Source organism: Tachysurus vachellii, chromosome 7 (genome assembly GCF_030014155.1).
Source record: "Tachysurus vachellii isolate PV-2020 chromosome 7, HZAU_Pvac_v1, whole genome shotgun sequence".
NCBI classification, from domain to species: domain Eukaryota; kingdom Metazoa; phylum Chordata; class Actinopteri; order Siluriformes; family Bagridae; genus Tachysurus; species Tachysurus vachellii.
This window is the reverse complement of record NC_083466.1, coordinates 18,035,836-18,058,339: the sequence shown is the minus strand read 5'-3', so window position 1 is coordinate 18,058,339 and position 22,504 is coordinate 18,035,836. Positions and strand designations below refer to the sequence as shown.

At 38.2% G+C, this 22,504-nt stretch overlaps 1 protein-coding gene and 1 long non-coding RNA gene across 2 annotated transcripts in view; one reads left to right on the top strand and one right to left on the bottom strand.

Moving 5' to 3' along the window:
- si:ch73-335l21.1 (insulin receptor substrate 1-B) overlaps window positions 1-19,218 on the top strand; it is a 39,523-nt gene extending 20,305 nt beyond the window's left edge. Inside the window, exon 3 of the mRNA XM_060874718.1 lies at window positions 16,406-19,218. Within this exon, the coding sequence (XP_060730701.1) occupies window positions 16,406-16,413 (8 nt within the window). The 3' untranslated portion in view covers window positions 16,414-19,218. The remainder of the gene's footprint in view (window positions 1-16,405) is intronic.
- LOC132848751 (uncharacterized) overlaps window positions 1-22,504 on the bottom strand; it is a 54,632-nt gene that overhangs the window by 30,206 nt on the left and 1,922 nt on the right. The gene's annotated exons all lie outside the window — the stretch shown is intronic.

Genomic DNA, 22,504 nt, shown 5'->3' with positions numbered 1-22,504 from the left:
GGCCATTTTTGGGACATATGACATGATCCTCAGGTGAGTGGGTGTGTGTGTGTCGGAGTTCGCCAAAAACTAATGTCTGGTGTTGTGTGAACCCACCAGCTAAGGGGCAGAAAATGAAAATTTAAAATAGAAGTGTCAGGTTTCACTGCAGAAAGAAGGTAGGAGAAACAGTGCAATGCTGGGAATTGCTCCTTACTTACTGCCCTTAGGTATTAACAATAAACAAATAGGGAGCTCAGATTTTAAAGTAAAATGTTAAATGAGAATATTTTATTTTAAACCTCTACTGAGCAGAGTCTCTGAAATTCAGTTTATCTCACTTCACATGTGGACCTTTTGGATATTCAGGCTTGTGGTGGTGCTCTATCAGCTGGATGGCATTAAGGTTTAGTACTGATAAAAATGAGGGGCATCGTTTTATTTACCCAAATAACAGCTAGTCAGTGTTCTTGATGCACGGCACCTTAATTAGCAGTATGCATGTCAGCTCGCCTGTGTGCACATGCATAATGCATAAACTACATAACCTGCATACATATATTAATTTCTTCTTACATTCACTAAGTTTTACATCGTGAATCACAGAGATCATGCTTTTGTCACAGTGAGTGACAGCTCCGGGGCCCATTCCTTTTTTACTGGGACTTACTGGGCCACACCTTTCTCAGTGAAAGTTACAGATACAACATCATCTTCAGTGGGAATGACAGAGAGGCTGTGCCTCCTGAACTGAGACTGACAGACAGAGAGCTCGTGACTGCTTCACTGAGACTGACAGACAAGGATCCCACGCTTCCTTCCGTGGAAGAGACCAATTACAAAGGCTACGCCTCCATCACTGGGACAGATGAGCATGGAAGAGGAAGAAAGTGCATGAGTTCATTTTCTTTTAAATATAACTGTACTAGTTATCTTTAACTGAAATATTTAACTCAACCAAGATCAATTTATATTCTAAAGGAATAATTTAGACAGATCCAGAATATTTATGTTTGTTTATTTATCTGTCTCTTTAAACTTATAACAACTATTATACAGCAGTTAGTATGCTGATATTTAGTATAACAAAACACTGAACTGGTAAATTTCACTGTAGTATCTCCAAATTTACGTTACGACTGCGGGCTGACAGTCAAGCTATGTTTTGTAGGATCCGGCTGTGGCTTGTTGGGGAACTATTGTCATGGATGGAGGAAAAAAATTAAACAGGAATATTTCACCATATTGTATCTGAATTGTCAGTTGCTTGATATGTATAAAAGCAGTATCACATTATGAAATGTAATAAAATTTCATTACACATAATGAAGAGAAACGTTTCAGAGAAGAATATTTCTACAATATACAGTATAGTAGAATACTGATAGGCTTGAAATATCAGCATACAGACATCCATTAAGAGGAAATTGTGACTGGGGAGAGAGAAAGTAAGTTAGATAGTTAGTTAGTAGGAACAGTGTAAGAATGCCTCAGAAAGAAATTCATTCATTCATTCATTCATCTTCTACCGCTTATCCAAACTATCTCGGGTCACGGGGAGCCTGTGCCTATCTCAGGCGTCATTGGGCAACAAGGCAGGATACACCCTGGATGGAGTGCCAACCCATCGCAGGGCACACACACACTCTCATTCACTCACACACTACAGAGAATTTTCCAGAGATGCCAATCAACCTACCATGCATGTCTTTGGACCGGGGGAGGAAACCAGAGTACCTGGAGGAAACCCCCGAGGCACGGGGAGAACATGCAAACTCCACACACACAAGGTGGAGGCGGGAATCGAACCCAGACCCTGGAGGTGTGAGGCGAACGTGCAAACCACTAAGCCACCGTGCCCCCCCAGAAAGAAATTATTATTATTATTATTATTATTATTATTATTCATTTTCCTCTCAGATACTCCCACAAATTGTTGCATTTTGGGAAACAAATGCAGATTGTTCTTCCAGTCTGCTGCACATGCCATTAATCCAGTTAGCCATATTTACTGTGGCCAAAATGATTCTTTTTGATCAACTTCCAGCAGCTAGTTGTTAAACAGAAGATCACACTCACACATTCACAAACTCACACACTTACAAACTCCCACACTGCCCATTGGTGTGAAGGTAGGAATAGATCAGCAAGAAGAGATGGTTCACTTCCCTGCAACTGAATAGGAATATTAGAGCAAATACTGAGAAATGTAAGTGATAAATGAAAAAGGAGAGCAAGAGAGAGAGAGAGCAATAGCAAGCACTTGTGGACTTTGATTTCTCCTTGCGTTTGCGTCAAAGGAAGTGGGATACGCATGGTTGCCGTAGCAATGCTTATGAGTACTAGCTTCCTCCTCCTCTCACTTGCTTTCATTTACTCTCTCTTCTTTCCCTTTCTTTCTTTGCAGTATTTTTCCCCAAGCAGCTTAGTCTGTTCACTTCTGATGTTTGGTTCATTTTACGTTTTTATCTCATCGCTGTTGACTGCTTTACAGACGTTTATCGCTTTACCTCATCTTCATGTTTTCAACAGATTGTTCCTCCCCTCACACACTCACTCTCTCTCAGGCAAAACAGTGTGTGACCTGCCACTCAGTGTGCTTCATGGTTCATGGAATGTCTAAGTAACTGTGCTGCTTTTGTTGTCGTTTTGTCACGGTCACTTCCACTGTGTGCTGAAGTTTCTGTGGGTTTAACACTGAAACTGTTTTGTAAGCAAGTGTGAGTGTGGATATGTGTGTGTTTGTACACCAGCTCTAACAGTCAACCTGATAGTCATCATTCCAGGGTTGGTGGGGGAAAGAAGTGCAAGGAGAGGTCAAGGGTTAAAGCAAGGGTTGAGCTCTTCTGAAAGCTTAGTGTGCTTGAAGCCATACATGTGTTTAATAATTAAATTATCTCCTTCATATTGTTGGAGGCAGATTTTGGTGTATACCAATCTACAGGTTACGCTCATTAAGAGTTTATCAAGTGTTCTCCAATGAAAAGACATCACTTCATCTTATATAAAGATGTTGATTTTTAATTCTTTTTATTCTGGTAATATCCAAAACACATAGATCTTGTAGAGAATGTGCAAAGATTTCTAGTCTACAGGGACATTATCGTCCGGGAGGACATGTTATTTGTGTCATGCAGCGTCTAGATCAGTGATATTTAACTAAAATTTGTTTACAACACAAAGTAGTTAACATGAGTGAATGAGTAACAACAGTGATATTTTAACATCTATCCATTATTGATTAGTTCATGACTATAGATCAGACACATCAGTTGGAAGAGGTTATATTTTCGATCACAGTGGAGATTCACAGTATCACTTTTGATTTGCATCATTCTCTGTATCAGTATCAGTATCTGCTAAAGTCATGATGTTTCATGATATACTATGCTGAGCTGTGGCCAGTTTTATTTTTCCATGTTACTCAGCTCAATCTGTAGAAATCTGCTGGGCTGTATATCAGAACTTTGGCTTTCTAGTCGATGGCCTCTGATCTAGTTTGTATCTCTTTTAACTGGAATGACTTTAGGCTTTTATAGGTCAAGTCTCATTGCTTCAGTGTAATGAAATGAGGCATAATATTGGGTCAATATTTAATGTGACTTTAGTGGAAATGTATGTGCAAAGGAATCACACACGGAAACTAAAACAAACCAGAAAACATCATGGTTGTTCATCAAGTTGTCTCGGGTGAATACTGCAGAAGACATGTTTAGTGTTTGGTGTATAAGCATAACAATTTGTATAACTTACTTTGAGGAAAGACCTCGCCAAATTAGTTTTGTGTGTGTGTGTGTGTGTGTGTGTGTGTGTCTGCGGTCCTGTCTCTTCTTTCTCTGTCAAATGGCTTGAAGCCCAACTGGCACTGTTTGCACTTGGTGAGTCAGCAGTCATACTTCAGCTGCAGAACATTCTGTGTGTGTCTGTGTGTGTCGGTGTGTGTCTGTGTGTCTGTGTGCGTATTGAGGCGGGGAGGGAGTCTGGGATCAGTGTGGCAAGCTTACTCTCTCTTACCGAGTATCTCATGCATTATCAGTCCAATGAAGCATCCAGTCAGCACACAGCATGCAAACAGACGCATTCTCCCACAGTTCTACATTGTAGCACTCAGTGACTTCTGGGAGGCAACCTCTGGGTGTTTTTTATGACTAAAGCTATGCATTGTTCTATATGTATTCGTATATATTTTAACTGCTACATTTAGCCTGTACCAGGATGACGCTTTTCATGACAGTCCTTGTGCCTCTTTATACCTCACACTCACTTTTGCAAGTCTTGCAAATGTTGCTTAAGTTCTCAGTTTCTGGCAAATTACTCAAGTGTAGCCCAGTCTCGCCAATATGCTCTCCAGAGATCTCTAATCTGGAGATCAAGTCACCCCTAAACAACCACCCTCTCACACACACACCCTATCTCTGTCACACACACACACACACACACACACACACACACACACACACACACACACACACACACACACACACACACCCTAATGATGTTAAGTTGTGCAGTCTCCACACAAACAGATGGCTATTTATAGCTTTGGGTAGTACACCAAGTTTTCAGGATACACTAGCTACATCCCCACTTCCACATGCTTTTACTCATCCATTCACTTTAAACTTCTTTTACTCACTCACATTATTCATTTCTTCTGTTCATTTGAGAAAATGCTAAGAATGACAAATAAAACCAAACATCAAACAAACTGCTAAGAGTTCAAAAGTGTGTTTGTTTTCTAAAGCTAACAAATCACTTGATCCACCCTAGTTATACATCACCGCTTAGCGCTTTCATGTGCTTATCAGAAGTTCCTTTTTTCTATGTAAAACTACAATACTTCCAGAATACTGTGTGTTCAGAGAAAGCAAGGGCAGTTTTTACAGCTGATGGGAGAAGTTTAATAATCAATCATGGCTCAACATTTTTCGGTGCTCTTTCAACTGTAAGTGAGACAGCATGAAGCACTATGCAGCATCGACGGTGTCTAAACTTGAGTCCCAGCCATCGTGCAAAAACATGATTTATGACAAAGTGCCCATCATCTCTTGATGGGGCACTAGACTCTAGACAACAAAACATTTAATTAAGGGACCACTGTCTCTTCATTATAGACACTCAGCTACAGTCTATTATATAGTGTCATTGATGCTTTCTGTCATTCATTCATCTTCAGAAACTACTGTACCCAGAGCAGGGCATCATGCACGCACGCACACACACACAATTCACACTTGGGTGCAATTTAGAGCAGGCAATCCAACTAACAGTTCATTTGGAGGAACCTGGAGAAGCCTGAGGAATCTCACACAGACATGGGGAGAACTTGCAGAAATCCACACAGACAGTTACCTGAGCTCATGTTCAAACCAGGGACCCTGGAGCTGTGAGGCAAGAACACACACTACCCTCTTCACCAAAGTGCAGCCCCGATGCTTACATTATAATCTGTTTCTGATAATGACATAATTTCACCCTCGACTAACGTCTGATAAAAATGAATAATTCATAAAGACAATTGCATTAAATGACTCAGGATGAGTTATAATCAGTAACTGTTGTAATTATATTGCTCTTATTTCACATGTTCATGCCAACTAGCATTATGGGATGGTTTAATTGATCACCCTATTGATTAGATTATAATTACAGTGAATGGCATGTGTTAACTGCATATTGTTAATTCGTTTTTGTTCATTTATTGGCACTTAATTAACAAATATGAGATGGGAAAACGTTCATATAAAACTGAGGTCTAAGACACTTTTTGAACATGAGAAAAAAGATCTTGAAAATATCAACCCAGCTATTAATCTTTATTTGTGATTATTGATACTTTATTGATTATTTATCCAACAGTAAAAGACTCAAAGCTGATTATATCCACTAATCAGCCTTTTCTCATGGTTTAGTGTTTTTTTACCGTGTGTATATGCATGTGTGCATACATGCCCACATGTAGATAGATAAGGTAAAGTAATTTGAGGAAAAAAAATTTGCACAGTCAAAGTGCAGCAACGAGAAACTCCAAACAGCCTGAAGCGCCCACGTGCACATCAATCATTTCTAACTTCACCAGGCAGCTTTGAGCTACTTTGAGAGTTCTGTTTATAGAGTACTCTGTATGTGAATTCATTGAAAACCCCTAGGCAGTACTGGTTATGTCTTGTTAGAGGTTGACACAAGGGCAACTGGGAACAGGGTGAATTGCATAACACACCTCTACATTTAATCAAGCACATAACTCATCACAATATTCACTGATGCCTTATAGTAACTTTTACTAAGAATTAGTTTGCATAAAAGGGAAGCGCTACCCATTGGGTGAACTGCTGGTCGGAAGATTGCTCAGTTGTATAAATGAGAGGCAAATGACACCAGCATGCTTTCCACAGATATGGTGCTCTGGTAATGTTTTGTTTTCCTTTAATGTTGCTATAACTTCAAGCTGCCATGTTTGGCTTCATTTTTCTTATATAAATACTGTGTTATTGATTTCTGGCTCGTCATCACTCATCAATTTTATGTATATGCCATCCCAGGAGAGGAGCTTCCACTAATTACACAGAAATAATCACACGGGTATTCTAGGTAGATGACTAAGCAATACTTGAAGAGAGCACAATATATTGAAACATTGGAGTTACAAGGGTCAGCGTGTTCACATGATTTTAAGATCATTCAGACATGTAGAACGCATTCATTTATATACTTTTCATCAGTATTTATTTCATAGTATATCATTTCACAAAGATATTTTGTGATATACATATACATGTATATCACATGTTCATACATCACATGTATAACATGATATACATGTTCAATAAATAATAAATTAAGTAATCAATCAAATATCTGTATAAATATGTGTGTAATTTAGTTACTTATAGTGGACACTACTGGTTTACTTGCCCTGCCCTGACAGTCCTATATTTTGGTTGAACTAGCAAAGAACTTTAAATAAAACAATATTTTCTTTCATATTATTTTGACGTATTAGAAACATCACAGATCTGGATAGCTCAGTTGAAGCTCTTGTCACAAACACTATGCATTTGTCTCACAGCTGACTTTGAGTTATTTATGTTTAGGTGCCATTGGCCTATCTTTCACGTGTGTGTGATTCTTAATAAATCACTTATTTTGTGTCCAGTTAAGCACTAAAGCTACCAATTTTGGTCTATGTAGCAATTCCAGGTGTTGAAAACCCTGGGGAAAAGGAACTGGTGATACTCTCTCCAATTTCAGAAAGGCTTACTGTAGATATAATATATCCTAAAAACATTAGCATTTCATCATATCAGTAACCTCTTTCTTTTATTATAACAGTATAATAGCAGTAGGTGAGCACAGTGTTCAAACCGACTGAAAAGTTTGGCAGTAAGTAATGCAGGAGGCAAATCAAGTACTGTACACTTGAATCACTAGCAAATCATCAGCAGTATGAGGTGTTAGGAGGAAAACACTGAACCCTTCAGATTTGTGACTCTCGTTTTTGTGCTTTCGTTCTGTGCCTATCGAAGCCTTAATGCATGAGCATTTCGTCAGCTGTTCGTACAGAAGTGTAGTACACATAAACTGCAAAATATTCGAAAAACATAATTTTGCAAATTTTAACAACAGGCCAAAAAAGATGAATAACTTTATATTATTACAATATATTCATTTTATTTCACCAAAAATACAAGGAAATATTTTTCTTTTTTTTTTTTATCTTTTCAGGGTTGTCTGCCTACAAAGATGGAAATGCGTAAAGGACCAATTTAATAAATATTCTGCATAAAGAAGTGTGAAAAAGAAGTGGAGGCTAAGTGTAACATTACAAAAGCGTAACATTTTAGTGCGTAATCAGATACTGACTCAAAATGTCTGCAGTGCTTCTGGGCCACAGTAGAGTCAAAATTCTTTAAATATGTTTTCCCCTTTATCATTTAAATTCCAAATGAAAAACATACTTAAAGAAAGTATATAATTTCAGACTATTGTAGTTAATGCAGAAAATGTCAAATATTTCACAATGTGAGACATATTTTGACAAGGACCATTAAGGCTATATCCAACCATAAACAATTTACAAATGACAGAATCTGCTGTTTTTCCTTTATGTACATTTATTTATTTCTAATGATTTATTGAGATGTAAGATATTGCAAATATTTTATATAATTATGGCAATTAAAAAACATGCCTAAGGAATTTTGCGTAAGGGAAATCCTAATTAAAGGAAGTAGGCTGGGTAGAACTGGAATTCAGGTCACTTGCTAGTGATCAGAGAAATGCATTTAAGCATTATACCAACTGTCTGATTTTCAACATCACCCATTAACCAGGCTTATGCATGCTGACCTCATTTAATGTCTTCAGCTACCCTGAGCCACCAGAACAGCTTCAGTGCACCTTTACATAAATCCTACGATCCTACAGTTTCTGGAACTGTACTAGAGATGAACGCCGTTCTTCCAAAGCTGTTTTTTCAGTAGGGGTTTTGATGATGGTAGAGGAGATCACACTGGAGGTCTGTTCATTCATTTCATTCTTGCCTTGTAGAATTTGTGGAGAAACCACTCCAATCAGAATAGAAAATGTTCATCGTAAAGGTGATTAGTTATAAATGTTTTACACTGACAGTCAGCTTTAATAGGAACACCTGTATACCTGCTATTGTATGCAGTTATCTAATCAGCCGATCATGTGACAGCAGCACAATACAGCAGATACAGGTCATTTAAAGTTCACTCCAAACACCAGTTTACTTTACTTTAACCAAGGCAAGGTTGTTGGCATGCTGGTTTGAGTATATCACAAGCTGCTATTCTCCTGGGATTTTCACACACAATAGTCTCTTGACATGATTTTGTGCATTGTGCTGCTGCTACATGATTGGTTGAATCTATGACTGCATAAACACATAAAGGGAACTAGTTTTTTGTTTGCAACAGTATTACAGAGCCACCAGCATTTGCTTTTATTTGACACCTGTCTCTATGTGTTTGTGTATGTACTGTACTGTATGTCATAAGCATGTCATGCTGAGTTCAAAACAGCAGCAACAAACTGACATTCTCTATGAGATGCCCGCCTCCTGATATTTTCTTCTCTTACATGCAGTTAATTTACTTTTTCTCGTAGGGCATTTGGCAGACGACTTTATCTAGAGAGATATATGCTTATTGTATGTTTGCTCGTCATACTGTTTAAACTTGACCCTATTCTTTTCTGTATTTTGTGTGTCAGTGTAGCCTCTGCTTTGAAATATAATTCATGAATACCAGTGTAAGCATTCATACACACGCCAACTCTCACACATGAGAAAATATACACTAAAAGATTATATATATTATATAAATACATATATATTGCCAACCTCCTGGGGAAGGGAGTGTTGCTGACATGCTATCAGCAGACAAGCAAAATCTCATGTCTCTAATTCTTCTCACTCACTCACTCACTCACTCACTCACACACACACACACACTAATAACATGTATTTGAATAAAAATGGTTGAATAAAAATTTTCTTTTAGAGACAAGCTGGAATAACTGTTTTGTCCTGCAGTAATAAATGTGTACAGTGCTCTGTTGGACATCCTCTGGCAATATACATGTCTTTGTCCAAAAGTGTCCTGCCTAATGGTCTTACTGCCATTCTGGAGACTAGAATGAGATACCAAAAGCTATGCAGGGGAAGGAAGACAGACAGAGCAGCAGAGATTTGATCATGTAATTCATATTTTATTATTATTTTAGAATAGTGTGTACACGTGCTTTTGTGTGGCTGTGTACGGGTGCATAGTGCGTACTAGTAATGGTAATTTCAGCTTTTGTCAGCGAGTCAGATTATTTGGCTCAGCTCCAGGATATTGGACAAAAATTTGACTAGTGATTGTTCTTTGCCTAAGTATGGCTGAAACTATTTCACAAAATCTTACCGTGCCTTCTAATTAGAAAAAAAAGTGACTCTCAAAGTGTCTTTGCATTTGATTTCATCAAATCTATTTGTTCAAGGCACTACAAATGTACCTTGACAAATGCAGTAAAATTGTATTGTGTAAAATGATACCCTGAAATAGTATTATGCCTGCTGTGTCTGAGCTTCCATAAATTGTTTAATTTCCATTCATCACAACTCAAGTGTGCTCATGGGGAACTCCAGGGATCTAATTAATCTGCTATATTTATTATTGACTATATGAATATTATTATTGAATATTAATGACTGTATTCTCATAGTTATTAACCTGTTAGACTTCAATGGATTTAATACAAGTTTAACTTTGCAACTCAAAAACTTTTGGACCTATAAATAATGTTCAGGAATAAAAAGCTGCATTGCTCCAACATGCAAGGAGGGTTGGAGGAGGGCTCAGAGCGTCAGGGACGAGGGGTGAAAACAGACCCAAATGCAGGATAGCGTAAAATAAAACAGGATTTATTAACTAAAAAACATGAAACAGGGACAGAGACAATACCAGACCGGACACGAGTAAATAGACAGGACAATGAACACATGAGGAACAGGTGTGCAGAGACTGGGAGGAGTCAACAAGGGCGGGGCAGACACGTGACAGGGAACATAAACAAGAGCACGTGGCCAAAGTCCGGGCTGAGTCCTGACACAGGGGCCCAACAGAAGCAGTTTAGCAGTGCTGGCATTTGAACCATGATCATTCAACCAACAACCCCAAGCCTCAACCATTGAGCTACCACTACCCTGTACACAGAGGTGCAGCAGATCCTCTCTGTCATACCTGTCTCATCTCCCCTAATATACACACTGAGATATACACAAACTCACACATCACCATTCACACTATCAAAGAGAAAAGAAGTTTCCATGGAAGCAGTTTGATTTTATTTTATTGCAGGAGTAACTGCAGTGGGTGGAGCTATACAGAGAGAAAAACTCTCAATATTCACGAAGAGTCAGCTAAAAGTGTTAACTCTCTTGCAAACGACACGCCACTAGTGTGTACACAGCCCCAAAAGCCCATATTCAGCAGTTATTTATCATGTAGTTGACCAATCATGGCTACTCTTTGGGCTCAGATCTTGCAAAATACTATCAGTACCATTGAGCAACAGTGTTCCCAAATCAAATGAGCTCCTGGCAGCACACATCTGACATCAGCACTGTGACACACATACACTGAGTGGCACAAAGCATCCTGGAGGCACATCACTGCCATCACAGCATTGAGACTTTATGTTGTTGAGCTGTGCACAATCTGCTCTCACACACAAGGCTTACTGTTGCCAAATTTGGATTTGGATTTTAGGTTTTTAAAAAATCCCCAGTTTAGAGCATTGATGTCTTTAGTAGTATCTACATGACTGGACATGAATATACTTTGCCACCACAGCCATTAAAACGCTAACATAACCACAGAATGGAGAATGCAGATGCTGAAAATGTATGCTCACTATGCAACAAAATTGCTTTATGCCCTAGATTATACTTCTGGGATGTTAGAAACAGATGAAAAATGTGTTTTTAAAAAAAATCCAGTTGAGGAATACTGAACGTTTAGTAGCATTTTCTTGTGTAAATAATCATCTCATCTCTACATCTCAGCAATACTATATACATAAACTCGAAGAAACCTCATGTTATCAACAGAAAGCTGGTGTTTTTTCTCTCATTTTAGTAAAGCAACAGACTTGATGAAATGGAAAAATCTTGCAAGTGCAAAATATCACAGATTTATTTCCAGTGGCTTTTCCAGTGAAGGAGGCTTTTATCCCAATCTGTTTAGGAGACTGTGAGTCTGGCGCAGAAATAAGTCAGTGAAGTGTTCTCTTCAGACCTGTCAGTATGCCTTGTGTGTGCATATATAAAACACAGTGACCATGACATGCAGCTCAATGAATCTAACACAAACTTTCTCCCATTGTATTCCTAATTTGGTCTTAGCTAATGCTATTGAGATTGCTACTCATGCTGCATCACACACATGGAGGAAAGGGCTGTGTGCCCCGTATCACATACATAAGCTCACAGACACCCACATTCGGCTAGTGATACTGTGATTGACAGTGAAGGTAGAGTATGCCATCCCTCCCACCAAGAGAGCAGGACTGCTGGACATAACTGTATCAGTATGTATGATTGATAATAAATGATGATGTGTGTGTGCATGTGTCTGTGTATCTGTGGGTTAAGGGTCTTCCAAGATAGACTTCACACCCACTTCCCTTTACTCTGGTTTGCTCTTTCTTCACCATTTAATTGACACCAAACTAGGACATTGCATATTAGTGAGGCGCGCTCACACTCACACACACACACACAAACACACATACAAACTGCATTTCATACATATAAATGTAGACAGCATATGTATGCTCATCATGCTGTTTAAACTTCACCCTATTTCTTTATATATTTTGTGTCAGTGTAGCTTCTGCTTTGAAATATAAGTCATGAATAAAAGTGTAAGCATTCATGCACACACTGACTCTCACACATGCCAGAATAAACACAAAAAGATCATATATCATACATATATTGACAACCTCCTGGGGAAGGGAGTGTCATTGACCTGCTATCAGCAGACCAGCAAAACCTCATGTCTCTAATTCTTTCTCTCTCACCCACCCACGCACTCACTCACTCACTCACTCACTCACTCACTCACACACACGTCTCTCTTTTGTTCATACAATTGTTCATATATTTGCCACCAGGCAGCCTGTACATTCCACTAATTCTCAAGGTATTGCAGTTATGCAGAGAATAAGTCATCACTGTGATTGGCTGTTTCTCTCTCACACACACAGAGAAAGAGAGAGAGTGAGTGAGAGAGAGAGAGAGAGAGAGAGAGAGAGAGAGAGAGTGAGAAACTCACTGTCAGGTTTATTAGGAACTTTAAACACCTGCACATTAATGCAGTTATCTAAGGATCTAAGGCAGATGCAGGTCGAGAGCTTTGAATGGGAAAAACGTGATCTCTGTGACTTGTGGCATGAATGACGGTACAAGAAGAGCTGGTTTGAGTATTTCAGAAACTGCTGATTTCCTGAAATATTCACACACAGCCGTCTCTAGAGTTTACAATGGTGTGAACTGAAACATTGACAGTTCTGTGGGTGGAAGTGCCTTGTTGATAAGTTACTATAGACCTCCTGTCAGCTCAGACCAGTCTGATTATTTTAATCTGATCTCTCTCATCAACATGGTGTTTCAGCCTGCAGACTCTTCTCTCAGAGGCTGTTGCTTTTTACTACAATTCTGTGTAAACTCTAGAGACTTGTGTGTGAAAATGGAGATCAGCAGTTTATAAAATACTCAAGCCAGCCCTTTTGGCACTAATCACCATGCCACAATCAAACTCACAAACATTTTCCAGTTTCTGATGTTTAGTAACTGTAGGTCTTGACCCTGTATTTGATTTTATGCATTGTGCTGTTGTCACCTGATTGGCTAATAAATTAACTGCATGAATTGGCAGTAAAATGGATCGTGAGTGTACACACACAAACACACACACATTAATTTTAGGTAATTGAAAGGCTGACACAGCCAGACAGATAAAACATGTCCCAGAGCAGTCAGACACTCTTAGAGGCATACACACATACACACAAACACCCACACTTACAGAAAGAGCAAGAGGTAGAAATTAATCATGGTACAGACAGAAAAAAAGGTGGATCTCAGAGGCATTGTTATATTGATCAGTGCTCAGCTGGAGGAACACATGAGGAAGCAGGAGAGATTGATGCAAGATGAATCAAGTGAAAGAAAGACTTCCAGCTCGATTCTGACTGCACTTAAGGAAGGAAGTCCATCCTCCTGTCAAATAATAACACACTCCAGCGGAACAAACACTACTACTCTGTAGATGTGTGTGAGCCCATAATAGACTCAGACTCCTGTTCTTGGATGATGGGATGGAAACTGAGCTGGTCTTCTGCTGTTGAAGCCAATCCATCTCAATCCTCAAGGAACGATTGTAATGCAATTCTGCTCACCACTATTATTCATTTCCTCTTATTTGAGTTATCTTATATCTCCTCTAAGATGAAATACTCAAACCAGACGGTCTCACACTGACCATGACAGTCATATTCATTAAGATTACATTGTTCTCCATTCTAACATGTGTACAAGCTTTTCCAATAAATTTCCAGTAAACTGGTAAAATCTTGATTGAAGATAAGTAATCATACTTAATATAGCAAATGAAAATGTCAACTATTTCTCTTCATCAGATTAGAAAAACACAAAGACCCAGTTTAGCTTATTTTTAAACAGTTTACACTTTTTAAGTTTGAAATATTAGCACTATATTAGCAGAAATCTCACTGTATTTGTTTATAATACAGCATTTATAGAGAAACGTTGGATACAATTGACTGAATTCCAGATGTTTTCACTTGATGGGAGTGTACATGTTGCAGTACATGTGTGTGTGTGTCAGTTTTCTCTGTTCTCTCATGATTGTGAGAGTCACTAAGTTAATGTGTTTTTGGATAGCACAGCTTGTTCTGGTCCAACTAAATATAGCATCGTAATAGAAGGACTGGGGTTGGGTGTGTGTGTGTGTGTGTGTGTTGCAGAAGAGGGGTCTTCTTTAACATTTAGACCAGAGGGCAAAGCAGACCAGAACATGAGTTTTCACTTCATCAGTAAAGTGCTATTTCCCCCGTTTATGTCTTAATTGATATGTTTTCCTTCTTGTAGAGGCACTTAGTGACAGGCTTTTTAAATTATGCCATATTTGTGGTCATGTATATTGGTAGTCAATACTTCTGTGCTCTAGAACTAGAGGATCAGCATGTTTCCAATAACCTACTTTCTTATGGTATGCTGTGGTAAAACTGCTGTCTCCCCAGATCATGGCTCTGTTTGTGGTGTCAGAATGAACTCAGAGAAGATGACTGATGTAGGTTTAGCCTGATGATGAAGTTCTAGGCAAATGTCCACAAAATTTCAAGGAAAAAGTATTGTTTATTGTCTCTCAGTATGTCATGTGCATGTGAACATCATGCGAACAAGTTGTTAATGTTCTGTCAGGAAGTAGACATCACTGTCAAGTTTGATGGTTTGTGTAGTGTGATAGTGTGACTGACCAAGTATTAGTAGAATTGTCTTCATTTTCATGCCTGAGATTGTAGGCCATTTAGGCTCTTTTATCCTATAATGTTTTTCAATCTTTTTAAACATGAGGCAAGGTCAAGGGTTAAACTGATAGCTGCCTACTGTTGAACTAGCATAGACAAATGCAACTGCTTTACGGGAGAACTGGTATATTCCCACCAACAACTCTGAGGATCAGTGAATACTGTGTTGCAAAACTTCTAACTGTATGTTTTCTTACTGGAGTTATTTTGAAGAGGGCTGTTTTAATATTTGGTGTAGTACCAAGGCAAATTAGGACTTGAATTACAAGAAGCATTTGAAAAAGAAGCCATTTTTAAAATACTGCATTTATCTGGACAGTGAGTGCACAACACCCTGGATGTTAGAATAGCTGTTTCACATTAGTAGCCCACTGGTGAAATCGCTCCGAGCTTATTGTTTATACATCTCTCTGCGATCATATTTAAGATGAAGTAAACATCATTATCAGCGTACTAATATTACAAAACCGACCTTAACTTTAAACAGAGAGACCTTTCCAACCTTATTTCAATATCACACAATGTTCTATACAAATTAGCCGAGTGTGTTCCCTGCAGTCTGGGTTTGTTTGTTCGTTTTGAAATCACTCAAACACAATAATGAAAGAAAATGGCAGGATATTAGTCACAGGAAAAAAATGGAGCAGTCGGGTGATAAAGCTCACACTGTTCTCTGTTTAACAAGCTCCAATAATCGTGAAATTGGGTTTGACCATGTTTTCAGTCATTGTTGATTTTTAATACTCCTAGAATGACGTCTGTGCGCTATATGTCCGTGATCATTAGCATGCACATGTACTCAAAGACATACATGGGCACATTTTGGGCACATTTTTCATGGGCACATTTTTTTCACTCGCCTTCAGGTACATGTGTCCTCAAATGTAATATTCCTCCTATTATGCCACTAGAACAGAACACAAACTCTTGCTTACAAGGTTAATGTGCATCAGCTTGGCCATTTGCTGTTAGCTTAATGTATACTTGACCCTCTTATGTTCAGGTTAAAGGAGCTACAAGGAAATCTTGATGTATTTTATTGATTTTTATAATACGGTTCTACTCTTAAAATGGCTTATAATGTTATGTAACGGAAAAAATGTCTCTTGTGCTTGACACAACATCTTTACTTGTGCGGATGTTTAATAAGACCAACTGCTCCTATAGCATTTTTGAGATACAATGTTAAGTTTAAAAGATCTTACAATACAATACTATCTTATATATTATCTTATATATCTTATATATCTTAGTTTCTGATGCTAAATCTAACCAAAGCCTTTCTTTTTCTCTTTTTCAGAATGTTGAAGTAATGCCCTGGTCCTCTGGAATACTGAGGAATGAAGTCTGAGAGTTTTCCTGAACACAAATTGTGTGACAGTTAGACTGTTAGAAAACAAATGGCGAGGCGTGTGTGTGTGTGTGTGTGTGCGCGTGTGTGCGCGTTTGCGTGTGTGTGTGTCGCACACAAGGTTCAGCCACCTCTTTGGCACTTTGAAAAAAGACTGATAAACCATTTTGTCTGTTTTTAGTTTAACATGTTGCAGCATCCAATAAGAGTGAATGCCAAAAGAACTCTCCATGCTGCCCAGATTGGTTTTGTAACAAAAAAAACCACAGCCAATCAAAAGACAGCATGAAAAACGCCTGCCGAGCAAGAGCCAATGAGGTCCAGCAGTCAGGCGCGTGAACAGTTTGCCAAAAGGATTCAGTCAAACAATGGAGGAACTTGAGGATCACAAATCTTGAATTATGAATAGCTTGAAAAAAGTGCCTATTGTTTTGCTTGTCATTATTTGAGAGAAGCCTTACAGCTTGATTTTGAAGAACTGCTGGGAAGGAAAAAGATGTGTGAATTGTTCTGATGATGGTGATGCTCTAAGACTCTGTGCTGTCATGTTTAGTTAATTAGTGTAGCGGCTTTATTATAAGTCTCAGTACTCTGGACTGTCACACCCCTAACTGTCTCTGTCCATTTCTTCTCCTTCTCTCACCTCTCACAGTTTCCTGTTTCGTCTCTATTTTTGCTTCGTTCTTTGACATAGTTTCATTTTTTTCAGTGTCTCTTTTTATCTCTTGTCTTTTTATGTGATTTAAATGTCCCAACTATGCAGTAGTACTTTAGTGCCTATCTGTAATTCTACACCTCTTTCACGTTCTCCTTACGGTAGCATGTATCCCAGTGTGCTATTTTTATCTGTCTCTTAAGGTGGATTGTTTCTCCATGAAGGTACCTGCTGTTACTTACCTCATGCCAAACATGCTAGCTAATCCAGTCCATGGTGGACGGTACAAATTTTGTTTCAAATAGGAATGTGAAAGACATTATCGATTTTAAGAGTTCTGTGAATGACACCCTTTTTCACAGAATTCAGACTCTCACCATTTTTCTCACGATGTTTAAATGAAAATAAGGATCAGTGACTTGCCATCAGTGTAAAAGGTAAAATTCATGTGTAGCAATTTAATACCAGCCTCTATGTTGGTTGATATGATCAAAGGCAAAAGGTGCCAAAGTTAGAGTTTAATGAACTCTGCTTATAGTTCTCAAATATCATGATTCATTTTCTAATGCTCTTCTATTTTCGTTCTCTGGCATTATTCTTACTTTAATTCAGCTTCTAATGATGGTTCACTGGCTTCTAAAGATCATTTTCAGTTTCACAATATTTATGTGTAGAGAGAAGGCTGTTGTTGAACAATGACCTGCCTCGAAAGACTTTTTAAAGAATACACCTAAAATGCCTAATAAACCATGCTGGTATGCAGATACAATACACAGAAGGATGCTGTTTTCTAAAATCTGTACCAGCATATTCCCATATTCCTGCCTGCTCCTTAAGATGTCTTACAGAGACAAACTGTGAATGCCAAAGCGTTAGAGATGTCCTGGCCTGATATCGAGTAGCAGTTCCCTGAAGAACACAGAAACCTTTTTTGTAGCCAAGGACCCTTTTAGCCTCAGCACCAGTTTATTATTATGAACTATTTAGATATAAGACTCATTTAAATGTGTACAATACTCCGTCTGTTTTTTTGCAGAGCTGTTTCTTATTATTGAACGTTCCAAGAAAACGTTCCACAAAACGCATAAGCTCCAATTGACTTTATTTATAGGTTGATGTGGTTTTGAATTAGAAAGGATTGATTTAAACTCATTCAGTTCTGCTCACCAGCCAATTATACTAATACCATAATAAAAACAATATACTCAGTAATGTGTCCCTGGTGGTCCAGAGGCAGGCCCCCGTGCTCTCACTACCATTGCCCAGGCTTGATTCCCGGGCAGAGCACCAACCCAGCCACTGAGGGGTTAACTCTCCGTGCTTGTCCCAAGCCTGGATAAAGGAGGGTTGCGTCAGGAAGGGCATCTGGTGCAAAACCTGTGCCAAAATCAAATATGCAGATCGGATGATGGCGCCTCGAACAGAGAGCAGCTAAAAGACAACTCATTTACTCAATAATAGTAAGACCACATTTTGAGAATGACTGCAGTGAAGCACACTGTTACCACTGGTACCTCTGATGTTTCTCATAACTTGTCAAAGTGAACTGGCCTGGATATTAAACAGGGAGCAATGTCAGATGAGGTTTAAACATAGTTTATGTAAACTAAGAGCTTTTATATTCAGTATTTGTATAGCAAATTTAAACATTGTGATTGGGACATCAAAAATAATTTTAATAAACTGAAGTCTTTTAATGAGGCCAGGTATGGGACAACAAACATTCTCTCTCTCTCTCTCTCTCTCTCTCTCTCTCTCTCTCTTTCTCACTCTGTCTTGCTCTCTCTCTCACTCGCTGATTATGCAGCAAAATCATAAGAGGATATACATTATTGTATACTGAGAGTGATACAGATGATAGTTTTGCTACATCATAATGTAAAATATTTTTTGTATATATTTTTCTGGAGCATTCCCACAGTTTGTTTTGCTGCTGGTTCTTCTAGCTTTTGTGGGCTTGAGAGTAGAACTTACCACCAGGGTAAATGTTGTTATCTTATGTGCTAGAATGAGTGGATTAGAGTCACTCATATCATATTGCAGTGTGAACTGCCTATTTGTGTTCTTGATTCTCTGTGCAAGAAATGATTAAAAAAAGTGTATACCATTGAAGTGTTGAGAATGGGGATTTATTGTGGTCCACACACTGGTGGTCTCAAACCATGCTGCAAAATATGACATCCAAGTGAGTGATGATATATTAAATGTAGTCAAATGTATCTAAGATGACAGTAAAGCTAATTTAAAAGTACTACATTGATTTCTGTGCAAATTTACTATTTTACTAAACTTTGTTCTATTGGGAGATTGTTTGATTCCTTCTATAAAATAATGCTTAAACATGAGCAAAATTCTTTGTCAATAAAATAAGAAAAATAAACCTAGGGATAGGCTTAATAATGTTATTATAACCTTCTAATAAGAAACAATAGATGACTATATCAATTATATTCAATAATGTTTTAACTTGCGTTCATTTTTTAATGAAATTGGAGTTGGGTTTAAGGCTGGTCAGTATGATGGTATCAATATCGATATCTTGTTTTTTTAAGCTTTGCTGTGTGACTGGTTTGCCTGTAGCTAAATATTCTGATTTATGTATTTACCGTGGGGGGCACGGTGGCTTAGTGGTTAGCACGTTCGCCTCACACCTCCAGGGTCGGGGTTCGATTCCCGCCTCCACCTTGTGTGTGTGGAGTTTGCATGTTCTCCCCGTGCCTCGGGGTTTCCCCCGGGTACTCCGGTTTCCTCCCCCGGTCCAAAGACATGCATGCTAGGTTGATTGGCATCTCTGGAAAATTGTCCCTAGTGTGTGATTGCGTGAGTGAATGAGTGTGTGTGTGTGCCCTGCGATGGGTTGGCACTCCGTCCAGGGTGTATCCTGCCTTGATGCCCGATGACGCCTGAGATAGGCACAGGCTCCCCGTGACCCGAGGTAGTTCGGATAAGCGGTAGAAGATAAATGAAATGAAATAAATGAAATGTATTTACCGTATCACTTACCTGCCCCGGGATAGAACTGAACTGAAATTAGCAAGTAAGGTAAAAATAAATAAATAAATACTCACAGCAACATTTATAGAAACACATAGTACATAGTTTAGAGTGTTTATACTGTAGATTGAATTCTGTCTATGTCCTGTTTGTGCTTGGAAAATAACCTAATCTGCTAGGTCTTTAAAACACAAAATGTAGTGGGATTATAATTTAAAGATTTTATCTTTTATCACATTTTTTTCTCCCTTTGTCTTCTACCTACTGCCCTATTTCATTTTCTCTCTGTATAAAATTGATGACAAGTGCATCTATATCTGTATAAACACAAAGTATTCATTATGTGCTTTGTGTGTGTGTGTGTGTGAGAGAGAGAGAGAGAAAGAGAGAGAGAGAGAGAGCGGAGTGTAATGTGCCAGATGGCATTCTATCAACAAATAAGTAAGTGTCTGTGGTGGTAACAGTATCTCAGGTGAGCTGCACACTGAATGACAAGCAATCATGCACTTGTCACCTGGACCTGTGTTTACACTGACCACCATCTTCCTCATACTGGGTTTCCAGTGCGGTTCACTCTTTTTTGCAGTCTGTTTCTAAGAATGTAAGGTTTAGACAACATCGTTAGGTCTAACCTCCCAACAACAAGAGTAAGTAGCTTTTGGGAAAATTAGAAGAACGTGTACATAAACCAGCATTTCCAAGTCAACCAGTCATTTCCTCAAAAACAGTACCTTGTAACACAACACACCAAATTGCAGCAGCAGCAAACAGACAATCAAACCAGCTGACCCAGGTGTATTTTTACTCATCTACACAGGAGAATATAAGCATGGATCTGAAGGGATTCTGTCTCTGACCTGATTACACATATACTGGCGTCTTTATTTCTGGTTTCTCTTCTTCAATGTGCCTTACAGGCTGAGGCTTCTGTATGGAAGACGGTGGTGAGTATGACACTGAGGGAGTGTGGTTAAGCTGTTAGCCTACTGCATAAAGGTCGTAAGTTCAAATCCCAGGACCATCAAAAGCTGCTGCAGCTGAACCCTTGAACAGGCCCTTAAACCTCACCTGTTCAGTTGTAAAAATGAGAAAAATGTAAGTTGCCCTGGGTAAGGCTCTGAATGTCAATATTGGTCTTACATCCAATGCACAGAAAGTAACTTGAGAGGATCATTTTGCAAAATATCAGGATGAAACAGTAATAATGTTTTTTCAAGATCCTGACTCACTGAAGAACACACTGAAGACACAAACACCAGCGTTGTCCTGTAGGTGATCAATTACACAATTCAACAAACACCCTTAAAATATTTGTTCAAGTATAGAAGTACATGGGTTAAATTTCCTTAAAGTATAAAAGTCAAAGTACATGAGAAGATCTCACCTCACTCACCAATGACAATTATTAATAATGAATTTTTTCTACAAAAAAAAACAAGGAACACAGGGAAAATATTAACTTCATTTTAATCTCCAGCTCCAGTGTTACTCAATATTAATTCTGATAAGTAGTTAATATGTAAACTAGCTTGTGTACTAATAATGAGCTGATATATACTGCTACATATAAAACAAGAACCAAGGATACATAAATATTTATTGCAATAGATATTAGATGTTACTTATTTTTGTGTTTTTATATATTTTATTCAAAATAAGACATGACAATGGAGTTGTTAGGATTGTGGCGTTTTTTTTTTTTTTTTTATATCAATACTATTTTTTCTGTTATTTTTCCCCTTCCTTCCTGAGACAAAAAAGTTTGCACAAAAAAGTAATGTAAATGAAATGTAAAGAAACCACTAGAGTGACAAAAGTCACTGTATGCCTTCCAGATGTTATGTAGATTAAATTTAAATGATAGATTAAGTGTTAGTGAATATAAAGTGTGTTTTTGAAAGTTAAATGCTCAGTGCTCATTTTTTTTAGCAAGTAAATGTATATTATTCTGCTGTCTCTATTTATAGCCATTTAATTTTCCACTTTTGGTAGTTTCTATATGAGTATCATACAAACAACAACGACAAAACCGATTCCAGTTTTCACAAGAGTCCAGTTTTCATCTGGAAACAGTAAAACTTTATTTTATTTTATTCTTGAGGGTTAGAGATTGTTTGAAACAGGAAAAAAACAGAATCTACACTTTGTTTATCGATTCCAGTGCTTGCAAATCCAATTTTTTTCCCAACAATTATTGGCTGTCTGTATACTCTTACTAAAGTTTCTGCATTTGAGCTTATCCACTGACATAAAGGGACAGGGTGAGCAAAAATGCTGCAGCCTAGCCTGAGACCCACTGCAGATGTACAAGTCCCATTAACATAAAGTTAAAGTTTAAAGTTTAATGCTGTTGTTATCCATCATAAAAACAAAAATCACAGCCCTCATTTCCAGCCATG